The sequence below is a fragment of the Typopeltis vanoorti genome, chromosome 12 (assembly GCF_054136105.1).
Source record: "Typopeltis vanoorti isolate ZY-2024b chromosome 12, IOZ_Tvanoo_1.0, whole genome shotgun sequence".
Taxonomy (NCBI): domain Eukaryota; kingdom Metazoa; phylum Arthropoda; class Arachnida; order Uropygi; family Thelyphonidae; genus Typopeltis; species Typopeltis vanoorti.
In genome coordinates this window covers 66,359,175-66,373,741 of record NC_143560.1, presented here as the reverse complement: position 1 = coordinate 66,373,741, position 14,567 = coordinate 66,359,175, and the positions used below count along the sequence as shown (strand labels likewise).

The 14,567-nt window shown below is 36.1% G+C and overlaps 1 protein-coding gene across 1 annotated transcript in view; it reads right to left on the bottom strand.

Moving 5' to 3' along the window:
- Positions 1-451: 451 nt before the first annotated feature.
- The window catches only part of LOC150100850 (band 7 protein AGAP004871-like), a 160,946-nt gene continuing 146,830 nt past the window's right edge, over positions 452-14,567 (bottom strand). The window contains exons 7-9 of the mRNA XM_090401921.1: positions 7,190-7,245; positions 4,102-4,180; positions 452-649 (exon numbers count right to left, since the gene is read on the bottom strand). Coding sequence (XP_090258047.1) covers positions 452-649; positions 4,102-4,180; positions 7,190-7,245 — 333 coding nt within the window. The remainder of the gene's footprint in view (positions 650-4,101; positions 4,181-7,189; positions 7,246-14,567) is intronic.

The following is a 14,567-nucleotide window of genomic DNA, read 5'->3' as shown; positions in this document are numbered from 1 at the left end:
AGAACATAATCAAAGGTAACTATCAAATCATGAAATCTTGTAATGGGAGGGCATTGAAAGCAGCTTCTGCAGGAGACTCAAAATTCCACTACACAGAATGTTAAACATTAGAAATTATGAACATTGGCACAATTCTGCAAAGTACCATCAAATTTGATATGTGCTTAATAGTGGATGAATATTTATACAGTATAAATTAGATTAAATAAAAAGCAGTTTTTGATTATTTTGATGAAAAGAAAACTGTTCATTAATTGTGTCCCAACTTTTACTTCTTTCCTTTTATGTTTCAAAGGACAAAAAATAACAAAGTCACAAAATTGCACATGAGAAAGTGGTGCACATACACAAAGTGTTCACTTAGAAATGTGGACAATTCTGGCAATTTTCCCCATTCCCCATTGGGGCATACTGTTTTTCATGTTCACATGATAGAGAACATTAGCAGATACTAGTTATTCTTTTTGGGAAGAAACTCATTGAGAAAATCAATGGGAAGAGGAAATATAATAGTAGAGTTTTTCTCTGCTGAGATAGTGTTCAGTGTCTGTAGATAACGTAACTGGAGGGCAGCTGGGGATTGAGCAATGACCTCAGCCGCCTCCTTTAAAGCTCGAGATGCTTTTTGCTCACCCTCAGCTGCAATGACCTAGAAATAAATAAAAAAAAAACAATCTCATAGTCACTTAGTTATATGTTTAAAGTAACATAATTTCACAATGAAAGTAACTAAATATTTATCTAAAATTACCTATATATTGCTGTCATATAGAAATAAAGTAAAAGAAAATAAATTATTATTATTATTATTACATGGACATCTCCATGGAGTTACTCATTGCCGGAGATCCACACTAACCTTTATACACACAATACTTATATCTCTAGTTAAACTTATTCACTGTCATGGCACTCATAAGTAATTCTGGCAATCAATTTCACTCACCACTCTCTAAGCAAAAAATCTAGTCCACATAGCCTTACTAACCACACTTACACAACTTCTAGGAATGATTTCTAGTTCTTTCTTTTTATTCATCATGTGTTAAAAATTTTTCTTTGTATCAATCTTATAGAATACGTTTAATAACTTATAAATTTCTATCATGTCTCCTCTTTTCTGCCTACCAAGTAAACTTTGCAACCTCCTCATAGGGAGTTCCACAGACCTGTCACCAGCTTAGTCACTTGTCTCTGAATCCTCTCCACTACCTTCTGAACCCCCAAGAAACCCAGATGACTAAATCTGTGCACAGTAGTCAAAATGTGGCTGAATCATAACCTTATAAAGAGGGACAATAACCTCCCCTAGCTTTACTTGTTGGCATGTTTTTCTGCATCCAACTTTTGCAATATGTCCTCAACTTAATATATCCTCTCACCATTACCACCAACTTCCCAACCTCATCAATCTCCTGCAACCCAGCACCATCAATGTGATAAACAGTATGTAACCTTTGCAACCCAAAGCGCATAACCTTACATTTTGCATCATTAAATTAACAATCATTATCCATTGCTCATAATGCCAATTTATATAAATCATCCTGCAGGATATTTACATCACATCAATTATTGCCCTTCCCAGTTTTGCATCATTATCAGCAAATAATCTAATATCCCCCCCCCCCTGAATCTTTCCCTATATCATTAATATATACAATTTAAAGAGTAGTGGTCCTAGCATAGAACTCTGAGGTACTCCACCAGTTGCCTTCATTCTCCTAGATTCCACTCCACTATCCATGCCACCAGCTTTCTATCCATTCTCATTTGCTCTAACTTATCTAAGTTTTTCATGTGGTATTCCAAGTCCACCAGTATCATGGTGTAGCCATTCCCCTTATCTAATTCTGCTGTCACTATTATAAAATGTGAGTAAATTACTAAGGCAGGAAACCTGCTGTTTACTTCCATCCATCTACTTCTGAATTTTACCTTTGACCAACTTTCCTAATACTTTAATCAACACTCTTGAGATATTAATTTTCTGTAATTTGTTACTTCTATCTTGGAGCCACCTTTTTGTAATGGAACTATCTTATCCTCTTTTCACTACCTTGGAACTTTGCCAGAGCTGAGACAGATTGAAAAACTTCATCTCAGGCACTGCTACTTGTTTTTGCACATTTGCATAACACATGAACCGACATGTCATCCGGTCCCACTGCTCTATTTGCATTGATGTTTTTCAATGTGCTGAGCACCTTCTGTTACCTCGATTCTGACATCAGACTGTCGTATCAGCTTCTGAAAAATGCAAAATCATCCACTTGGATGATACACCTTTGCAAAATGATCACTCAGCAACTCAACAACTCTTTTTTTTTTTTTTTCCTTTTCTTCTTCTCACATTAATATCTACCATCACCATTGATTAAAGTCATCTCATCCTTCCATAGTCAGTCTTTTTCTTACTCTCTACATAATGAAAAAACTCTTGAATTTATTTTGGCCTGCTTAGCTGGTTTTTCTCTCATAATTTGGCCTTTCTTATCATACTAGTCAACCTCCTTGTTTTCACTTTGTACTGCTCATATGAGTATGCTGATAATCTTTTTTATATTCCCTCCACAATGTTTTTTGTTTTTTGCAGCACTTGCTTTAAATCCCTGGTATGTCCACATAGTTTTATTTATTTTTAATTTGTGGATGTGAGTTTCACCGATGAAAGGACTTATTCAAGAAGGATGGTTTGCATCTGAATGGATTTGGTATTCAGGATCTGGAAAAATTGTTGGATGCAATGAAAGTGGATGTGCAAAAACAGCTTCCTTCCCTAAAAACTACAGTTTTTAGGGAAGGAAGCTGTTGTGCAAGTACACAGATACCACTGAAACAGTTGAGTGTAAAGTTGGTACAATTGGTAACAAATCAGAATGGGGTAGTTAGTGAAAAGCACAAGGACAGTGGTGGGCCTAAGGGGCTATTGCACTTTATGTACACTAATGCTCAATGCCAGGAGCATTCAGAACACAGGAAGGAGTTTTTGGCATTGGTTAGTTTATCCTGGACAGAAGATGATATAGTTAGTGGGATAGAATGTGAAGGGTAATGTGTTCAGAAAAGAATGGGTCGGGGGGGAGGGAGTATTATTGATGATAGCTGATAAATTGTAACCAAAGAGTAGGAGTTCAAATGCAGGTCAGTGAAAATAGCACTTTTCTTGTTATCTTTCGTTGCATCTATCTCTGTTATCTGGATATCTTCATGCTGCTTTTCCAAAGAACTACAATAGCCTTCAGTTGTTCAAAAAAAAAAAAAAAGCATTAACAAGCTTTTTCATTTTTCTTAACCACTTTCTCACACATGGTGCTCTTTGTTATAGGTTTTGTGATCACTCTTGTATGGGTGTTAATATAAAAAACAAAATATGTTTTCTCTAGTTTTTTTATTATTATGTAAGGAGACCACCCTATCCTTTCCTACACAATATGTCATCTTCCTCTGCAGATGCTGCACATTACCATTTTAGGCTAAGTTTTGCTTGCCATCACATAAACAATTCAATCAAGGAGAAGCTGTAGGCTATCCACTGTCATTGCAAAAATATAAATTTCAAGAAGCAAACATTCATCTAAAGAAAACTAGTATGTTATCATATAAAAATAATCTTACATCTAGTTTATGCACTTATACTAATAGTCTCTTGTGATGCTTCCCTGAAAGTGATAAGAGGCCTTGGGAAAATTTTATCTATACTTTCATTTTTTTTGCGATTTGTGGAATAAAAAAAAATGCAAGTATAAATTATTTTCCATAATTCAATAATCTGATAATATGTTTCAGAAATAGAAGATTGTCTGATTGATATTCTTTTTTTTTCTTAGAAGGTTGTCTAAAAAAATAGGTTGTCTGATTAATATTCTTTTTTCTTAACCACTTTCTCACACATGCTGTTTTCTGAGAATATACAACAGTATATCTATTGCACTCCTGCAATAAATAACGACTAAAAAATGTAGCTAGGGGAGTCAGGGACTCATCAAGGGAGGCTGAAATAAAAGTGAATTTATTTTAATTTCTCAATGCTCTTATTCAAAAATTAGTTATTATTTCTTTATTCATTTACATCAATTAACAAAGCAAATTATTATTTACCTTTGCACGTGCTTCTCTAGCAGCTTCTGCTTCAGCAGCCATAGCTCTTTGCAATTGGACAGGCAACCTTGCATCTTTTCTGTTAGGAAAAAATGGTAAATTAAGCAAAAAAGAAACAAAAATCATTCATGTTTTCTAAAACAGCACATATTATGCTGTGTGTTTTCATGAGATGAAATTATATGATAAACCCATTGAGCAAAGAATGATGCGTCTACCTACCTATCCATATCTCTGGAATGATGGTGAAAATTTTCGAAAAGTTGGCAAGAGCTTGCATGCAGACATGGATTGACCAAAAATCCATTTCTGTACACAAAAATCCATTTGTCTCGTCCTCTTCTTGATGGCATTCATTCTCAACTTCCAAGGATGACCTCTCATCCTTTCTCCACCTTCCATGAAATGAAAAATTTCATTTGCTGATATCCTCTATGACTCTCTCAGAAGTTTGTAAGTCTCAATCATCTCAACTCTCTTTTGTTTGCTAGTATCTGCAGTCTGCAAATCTTCAGTCTGTCTTCATAATTAGCATTCCAAAATCCTGATATCATTTTTTAATACTCTCCTCTGCACTCTCTCCATTGTATCAGAATCACTGTGGAAACCAGGACTGCACACAGTAGTCTAAGTGAGGCCTTGTGAAGAGGCAAAATGACATCTTTATCTCGGAGGATAACTGCAATTCTGGATTGCAGTTATCCTCCGAGTTATATTTACAGTCTTTGCTACATGGCCTCTGAACTTCAGCTTCCTATCTACTAACACTCCAAGATCCCTAGCCTGATCAGTTTCTTTTAGCATAATCCCGCCAATATAATATGATATCTCATCACATGACTTTACATTTACTAACATTGAACTGATAGCCATTTTCACATACAATTCCAGCCTATTTAAATCTTTTTGCAAGTTCTGCATATCAGCCGAATTCCTGATTACTCTGCCTATCTCTGCATCATCAGCAAATATCTGTATGTCACATGTCAAATCCTTCCCAGTGTCATTAATGTGTATTAATGGATCAAGGATAGATCCTTGTAGTACACCATTGGTTACCTTAAGTCTTGCAATTTCACATTCTCTGCATAATCACGTTTTGATATCTGTTAGTCAGCCATCCTCATATCCACACCAATATTTTGTAATCCAATCACATATTCTCCAATTTATGCAACTGTCTTCCATATTCTGTCAAACGCCTTAGTAAAATCCAAAAGTATCATGGTGTATCCATTCCTCTTGTCTAACTCAACAGTAACGTTATTATAGAATGTGAGCAAGTTCTCAAATGTGACCTCTCCTTAGTAAATCCATGCTGTAGATTGCAAAGTATCAATTCTCTGTCTACTCATTTCTGTATGTGAGCCCTGACCAACTTTTCCAAAATCTTCACCACTACTCCAGATATACTAATAGGTTGATAGTTGGATAGGATACATCAGCCTTTGCATCATCCTTGTGCAATGGGATAATCATGTGTTCTCAGAACAATGATGACTCCACAGGAGTCATCCCTGTTCCGAGACTTAAATTTTATACCCTAGTAAAAGGAATAACCAGTTCAGCAGAACACTGTTTTATCTGTCCATATTGCCAAATTCTTATTAAGTTTGTGCTACAGCTCTAGTAAATCCTCTCACTCACGCATCTGAGTTTCTTCATCCAGTGAAGAAGTAGCAGTGAGTGCTAAGTTGCATGCACTAGGTTGATAGCTTTTAGCAAAATGAGCAGTTCAATGATCTAATGCATAAAATGCATTCTATCAATATGCATAAAGCATATCGATAGAATTTTTTTCAGTTGTCTTTAGCATCCAGAGCAGGTTTCTTTTCATATTCAGACTTAACTTTCCATTCAGCAGCTATGACTCTTTTGGCCTGCTGCTTATATAAATTTCATAACTGACATAATTTTTATGCACACAGTATTCCTTCCACATCATCTTTTTTCTTACGAATCTCTTTTTAAATAATCTTATTTAAAAAGAGATTCATTTTGCTCCTGTGCTATTTATTCTTGGAATTTAAACCTTAGGGACACATTCTGATATTGCATCATTATAATTTTTTTTTTTTTTTTAAACGCATCCCTTGCACTGCTGTTGATATCCTTCCCATTGAGCAACTGATACGATGGTGCAGAACTCAGCATTTTCCTCGGTCATAATTCCCTGCTTTGTAGTTCAGCATGTAACCTTTTCTGAATGGAACATAGCCACTTCCCAAGTGAGTACTGCATGATCACTGTTGCCAACAAGAATAGTTACATCTTTAACCCCCCCCCCCCCAAAAAAAAAAACTATAATTGTATCTGACTGTCTTTGACCTTGAGTTTCTTCTGTCAATAAATAACTCTGTCATATTCATATACTACTTGAGGAAGTTGTCTCTCTACCGTTCAATAAATTCATTTTCATTCTCATGAGATTTCACTGCTACCCAATCAGTGTCTGGATAATTAAAGTCCCCAATCATTATTACTTGTTTCACACCCATTATTTCATAATGCATTTCTTTGTCGCTAGGCTTGTAACAACAACCCAGTATGTATTTGATCTTGTTAGACTCCATGTCACACCAGATGTGATCAAACTCACTGCCACATGAAAAATTTACCAGTAGTACAGTCATAGGTCTCAACTCTAACTGGATTCAAGTCATCATCCAGTATCATATCAGCACCCCCCCCCCTCCTCTCCTATCCCATATGACCTTTCTAAAAATACTGTACCTTTTTTACACTCAATACCAGTTTGTGTGTCTGCTTCTGATATCCAGGTCTGACTAATGGCTACAATCTATGATACCAACATATTGACCAAAGCAACGAACTCTGTTCCTTTGTTTCTTACACTCCGAGTGTTCGTATTTTCATTCATATTGATTATGTGTGCTGCTGTTTGAATACAAAATCTCATGGATCTATTGATTTAACCAATTAATTTGTTATGTGACATCATTATAACAGAAATTTTGTATAATATATTTCTGATCAGTAATATCAATGCAGTGATAATTCTTATGCTTCTAAGTAACACTATTCATTTTATTAATAAAAAGCACATAATACACACACACAGACTTACATTTCCACACGCTCTACTTTGATACCCCAGGCATCAGTACAGCCATCTAGAGAGCTCTGAAACAATAAAAATACTCTATTAGATATTTATAATGTATATCAGAAGTAGAAGGAAATAATTTTATAAATTGGAAGATAAAACAGTTTTTGCAGCAATACATCGGAATATAAATTATATGTATAGAGGAACATATGGATTTTAAACAATGGAGCTGCACTATGCTATTTTTTCTGACTTTTGAAAGACCCACCTCAGATTTATATTTGCATTTTAGTTAATGTAATTGAGAGTAGCTGAAATAGATATATCTCGTTTATGATATTTTTTCTATCCGTATGCATACATGCACACACGCAGAGTGGCCAGTTTATTAGGTACGTATTCCATGGATTTCTGCATTATTGTATCAATATATGCAGTTTAGTACAATAATGTATCAAAGTATGGCCTGTGTTTATTTTGCATGCTGTATGTATGTGTGAATCCCTTTAGTGAATGATATTAGTTCTGAGGATAGACTAAGGATTAGATTATCAAAAAATTGCTTTAGAGACAAACATGGAACTTTTCAAGATACTACAAGCCTTCCAATAAGCAGAGTGGTAGGCCTTATACTGGATAATAAAATTTGCCACCACTAGCATGCTCAAGCGTTCAGTATGATTGAGTGTGGTGTGACAGTAACAAGCATTAGTATAATATCAAGGAAAGTGATGCCTGCTGAAGTGTTTGTGCGGAATATGTGTTCAGAATGTACCAAGAAGAGTTCAACATCCAATTAGTAGTAGTCCTGTAGCCAAAGAGAACATTTTGTTAAGAAGCCAACGAGGTTAAGCATAATATATATATGCTTAAGTGGAACGCCTCTGTTCTCGAACAGTTCGGTTCCCGAACATATTTTACAAACAAAAAACGCCTCGGTTTCCGGACAGAATTTCGGTTCCCGAACAGGCAAACGGCAACCACGTGCTCCGATAATGAGCTGTAAGGCGGGAAAGCCAGTTACGCGGCAGCCTTCGTTCAGTGCCGACACCTGCTCGAATTTGCACTGAATTTTCTTGATTTTCTTTGTGTTTTTTATTCAATAAATTATTATTAACTAAGTCACCACGGGGCCACAGAAGAATAGTGGTAGCAGCAAAGCGAAAAGAAAAGTTGTTAGAACCATGACAGAGATGAAAAAAGAAATATCCAAACATGAAAACGGCGTTCGTGTCTCCAATCTTGCTATGTAGTTCTGTATGGCGAAATCAACAATAAAGAGGCAGTCAAGAGAGCTGATGTTGCAAGAGGAGTGAAAGTTCTTACTAAACAAAGATCACAGGTGATTGAAGAAGTGGAAAAATTGTTGCTGATTTGGATAAACGAGAAACAGTTAGCTGGTGATAGTATTTCTGAGGCTATAATTTGTGAAAAAGCGAGGCGATTACATGTTAAAGAAAAACCCCAGGTACGAGTGCTGATACTGATGTGTTCAAAGCTCGTAGAGGGTTCTAGAAATTTAAGAGGAGAAGCGACATGCATAGTGTGGTTAGTCATGGGAAGGCTGCGAGTTCGAACCATGAAGCTGCTGGGAAATATGTGGAAGAATTTAGTGACTATATAAAGGCTGAGGGTTTTCTTACCCAACAAGTGTTCAACTGTGATGAAACCGGCCTATTTTGGAAAAAAATTGCCAAAGAGGACCTACATCACTCAGGAGGAAAATGCATTGCCAGGACCCAAGCCAATGAACAGGCTGACTCTTTTGCTATGCGGAAACGCAAGTGGGGACTTCAAGGTCAACCTATTACTTGTGTACCACTCTGCGAATCTGAGGGTGTTTAAGAAAAATAACGCAATGAAAAATAAATTGCCTGTTATGTGAAGGGCTAATAGTAGGGCTTGGGTGACCAGGCAATTGTTTATTGAGTGGATCCATTAAATCTTTGCCTCAAGTGTGAGAAAATACCTTCAAGAAAAAAAATTTGTCAATTAAAGGCCTTCTTGTGATGGACAATGCTCCTGCTAACCCTCCAGGCTTGGAGGACAAGTTAGTGGAGGAGCCTGATTTTATCACAGTGACGTTCCTTCCCCCCCCCAACACAACTTCTTTAATTCAGTCCATGGACCAGCAGGTCATTTCGAACTTTAAGAAACTCTACACCAAAGCACTGTTTCAAAGGTGTTTTGAAGTGACCTCTGAAACAGAATTAACACTCAGAGAAATCTGGAAAAATCACTTCAACATCCTCCATTGCTTAAGTATTCATGACAAAACCTGGGCGCAAATGACTTACAGGACGATGAACTCGGCTTGGAGGAAATTGTGGCCAGACTGTGTAGCAGACAGAGACATTGAGGCTGAGCATGTTGCTCTTGTCGATGATATTGTGTCTCTGGGCAAAAGCATGGCCTTGGAAATTGACAATACTGATGTGGAGGAGTCAGTGGAGGATCACAGGAATGAGCTCACCACGGAAGAACTGGAACACCTTCAGAAGGAGCAGCAAAAGATGGAGGTGGAGGAAATGTCTTCAGACACAGAGGAAGGGATTGAGGATCAAAGAAATGTGTGCAAAATGGAGTGAGGTGCAAAGTTTTGTGGTAAGATACCACCCTCACAAAGCTGTAGCAAACCGCATCATAAACCATTTCAATAACAGTGCCTTGTCTCACTTCAGAAACATTTTAAAACGCTGGCAAAAACAAATGTCATTGGACAGGTTTTTAGCGAGACAGAGGCCCAGTGTGTCTCAAGCAGAGTCGAATGGTGCCAAGAGACAGAAAAGAGAAAAAGCCCCAGAAGGACAGTAATCTAATGTTTTTATGGAAGAGGACTCCCCTTACTCACCTTCTTCCACTTACGCCATCAACTCTCCTCCGTATGTATAGTTAAAGTGAGGTTAAATTTTCGTTTTTATTTTATCTATTTATTGTGTTTATTCTTTTTGTGTAAGATTTTATGCATTTTCATTATGTTTGTATACGATCTTATGCATGAAGTACTGTTGTAAAGGTTTACATAAACAATCACCTAGGTTCGGGAACGGATTAATCCATTTTACATTAATTCTTATGGGAAAATGGTTTCAGTTTTCGAACAATTCGGTTTCCGAACAGCCTTCGGGAACGAATTAAATTCGACAACCGAGGTTCCACTGTATATATATATATATATATATATATATATATATATATATATATATATATATATATATATATATATATATATATATATATATATATATATATAAGTCCCGGGCATACTACTTCCTCTAAAGCACACTTTGGGCACGATTGCAATATCTTCCAGTGAATGTGAAAGGAGTTTCTCTCAGATGAATCGTATAGTAACTTCATCTAGGTCATCTTTTCTTGTACGGACAACTTCTGCACTTATGTTCATCAGGATAGTAGGACCTCCTCTCACTCAGTTCAACCTTATCAAATATGTGGACTCGTGGCTGCTCCGAGGTTGTCATCCTGCAGTTGATACCAAAAGCAAGAAGCAAACTAGAGACGACGAGGGTATATCGGAGGATATGTTAAAAGTGTGGAAGTTGCTGTAATAAAATCTTCATGGTGAGTACCGGCACCTTTTTTCCAGAAAAGAAGTATCCTACTTCAACTATGTTACTTCCAAATTGCACAAACAATTTGGAAGCGGTTTAGAAGCATGAGAGTGATTACCATACCATTTTTGGTGTAGGAACAACATTAAAGAACATTCACTTGCATGCTTTCCAAATTTGAGCAATTCTTTTAGCTTCATCTCCTTAAATCATTTGTGGTCATTATTGGTGGTGAGTTGCGTTTTCAGCATGATTCAAAAAGGTTCACTGCTGATGTCACTAAAACTAAAGAAATTCCATACCTAACAATCCAAAATAAAGCATAAATTATCAGTGCATCATATTTAAAAGTTTGGAATGACTGGCAAGGATCTGACATAGAAGACAAAATTCCTAATGTGAATCAGTTTTTTCTCCATGATAATGTCTGTAGCTTTATATCCAGTAAGTGTTAAAACTATCGTAACATGAGATCATATAAGATAGTGAACCAAATGCCAAAGTAAATAATGTCTGTGTTTGCTATGTTCATCAGTGATTAGCATAGCAAACAACGTGTTAGTTTAGTTAATGGTTCATTTTATCAATAACAGGGACAATTTTTGTTGTGTTATGCCTTAGGCAGGATTTTCAAGATGAATTTGCCTATCCCTAATTCATATATCTATATAAAATTTTTGTTTGATAGTTTATGACAAATGCGATCATATATAATATTTTTATAGCACAGATTGCCAATATAACATGTTTTCTTTCACCTGTTTGAAATGATAACATGTTTAAATTTATAAATCAGATTTTAAATAGTTTTTACAATGTGTCTAAAAAATGAATGAATGAATGAATATACATATATATATATATATATATACGACGATTATATTTATGTTCGAGTTCTCCCACACTGCGTCAAAATTGGTTTAGTTTTCGATAAAAATTAGATGTAAAAATGAATTGTAGTTTTTTATACTTTCGCAACTTTAATTTCCATGTTTTCAATTATTAATAAACAGAAGAGTTGCAGTGTTTGTGATTCATATTTAATCACTGATAGTATGGTATTTATTTATTTATTTTCCATTTTGGACTAGTAAGGAGCAATATATAGACTCTCCGCAAGGCAATTGTGTCTTGAGGGGCAACTTGTTTCCACAACACTGGTATAACAGCCATTAGCAGTACTGAGTTTGACTTTGAAAAGACTAAATGTAAAAAAACTCGCTACCTGTGCTAATGGAAGTTATTCTTTCTGGTCTCTTATAAAAGTTGTCGGCACGGCACAATTTCTGTCCACCTCCCCTCTCTCTCTCTCTCTCTCTCTCTCTCTCTCACACACACACACACACACACAACCACTTGGCAGTATTGCACCATCACCTAAAGCTGACCTGTCATTCTTTTCATTCATCTACTGCATAAATGACCAATATAAATCACCTCCAACTTTACTTGGAATGTTGCACCACATGCCTCCTTCTGCCAGAAAGTCATCAGAAGACCTTTCACCACTATACCAAAAAGTTTTCTGGTGCTGATTTTATCACAGAGATATATGCTGAAATAACGCCTGTTTTTTTTTATCATCTCTCTCTCTCTCTCTCTCTCTCTCTCTCTCTCTTTCTCTCTCTCTCTCTCTCTCTCTCTCTCTCTCTATTATACTTTGCTGGTATCTACCCCAAAAGCATGGCAGTAAGCCCATATTCCGTTGATATCAATGAAAAAAAGGTCTACTATCAGACTTGATCGACCTACTGCTCTCACAGTTCTGTCTAAAGTAATGGAGAAAGTCATCAGCAGTTAATTTCATCACTAATCAGTAATTCCCAATATGGATTCTGCAAGCTAATATCCACAGTAGATCTCGCATCACCAATCTCTGGACACGTGCCACCGAAAGGTTTGGAAAAATGTGTTGTTGCACTTGATATTTCCAAAATATTTTGTTTGCATCAATAACGTAGCAAATTTCCATATTATGATCTCCCTTTTGTAAGGGATTGCTTGTTTTTCTCTCTTATAGTGCACTGCGTGTTATGGTTAAGAGTATTCTCTCTTCAAACCTTCCTATTAATGCAGGTGTTCCTCAGAGCTCTGTTATTTCACCCACCCTCTTTCTTATGTAACTAAAAGCCCTCTCTCTCACACCTCAAAAACATATTCACAGTTCTGCTTATAATAGCATTCTTCATTCTTCCTAACTTATATGACAAACCTTGCAGTGCTCAAACATCTGAAGCTTCAAAGATCATCTACTATGAGCCAAGTACTAATCTTCATATCGTCCTTCGATGGCATAATAATAGTCACTTTTAATTCTTCCAAAAACAACAATATTGTCTTTTTTTAATGCAAAAAAAAGAAGACATTTTAAGCTTAGCTTAACAGTCAAGGCTGTATCTCGTTGCTCGGACTAACCCTCACTTCTAGCCTTTTCTGGCATGACCACATCGATTCTACAACATACGACAATTTAGAAATTAAAAAGAAGCGTTTATCTCTCAAGATATTACTTTTCATTCGTCCAACTACGTACCTGTACAAATCCCAAATCAACCTGGCCTGGCCTTGGAATACTCTCGCATTTGGAGTGTGCATCAGAAACCTGTAAAAAATCTTGAGACTGTTCAGAAGATGACACTTCGGCTAATTAATGATCCCTAGCTTATAGACTTTCCAGCTACTGTCTCAACAAACGGTCAGTTTCCGCAGTACAGTATATCTCACATATATTTCCATGAGTAACGTTAGTAGAACTGGCATCCATCATGTCCTCTGCTCCACATTTCTGCTAAACCTATGGTAACATGAGCAATAGCTTTCCAACATCCTTTTACATTCAACTGCTTACGAAGCCTGCTAATTTCATTCATCTTTCATTCCATCTACCTCGCAGCTGTTCCCATAAGTATTCTCTAAAAGACTACAACCTCCAGCTGTTCAAAAAAGTATATAAACAAATGACCTCTCTCTTAACTCCTACCCACACACCACGACATCGATCTATTATAGGATTTGTTGCCTCTCGTGTGGTGATAGTGATTTTAAAAAAAAATCTAAAAAGCAATGCATTCTAGCGAGAACATTTCCGTCAATTTCATTTTAAGAGGATCCACTTTAGAGGCCATTGCATACCGTTTAAATAAAGCCACTATTACGGAAAACATTTTCAACATATATCTGGAAAATCAATTGTTTTTAATGATGCATATTCGTATATTTAACCACTTTCAAGTATTGACTGCGTAAATGATGAACTGAAATGCCTTAAAGAAAACAAACCAAGAGAGATCATTTGACGTCAGCGAGCACAAAGAAAGCTTCTGTGAAGGACGTAGCCTCTCAAACACACAGACATATATATATATATATATATATATATATATATATATATATATATATATATATATATATATATATATATATATATATATATATATATATATATATATATATATATATATATATATATATATATATATATACACACACCCACACCCACGCACGCACGCACGCACCATTTTACTGCACGTTGCACGTACAAAGTATTATCACCAACAGAGCCACGTTGAAGCGAAAGAGAATTTATAATGTTCGATTGGTCGATAAATAGATTTTACCCGTTACACTACACTACTGTTATTTCTGCTGAGCTGTAGAAGCGAACGTGATGTTTTCCGTCACCGTTTACAGTTGTTAGTAGCACGTACTGTTAAAACTGTCACGCAAGCACGCAAAGACCTGAGCTAAATGTACTACTATCAAATAACTAATGATATAATGAGCACACTCATCATGAACGTGACTGGAGTTAACACCTGAAAACA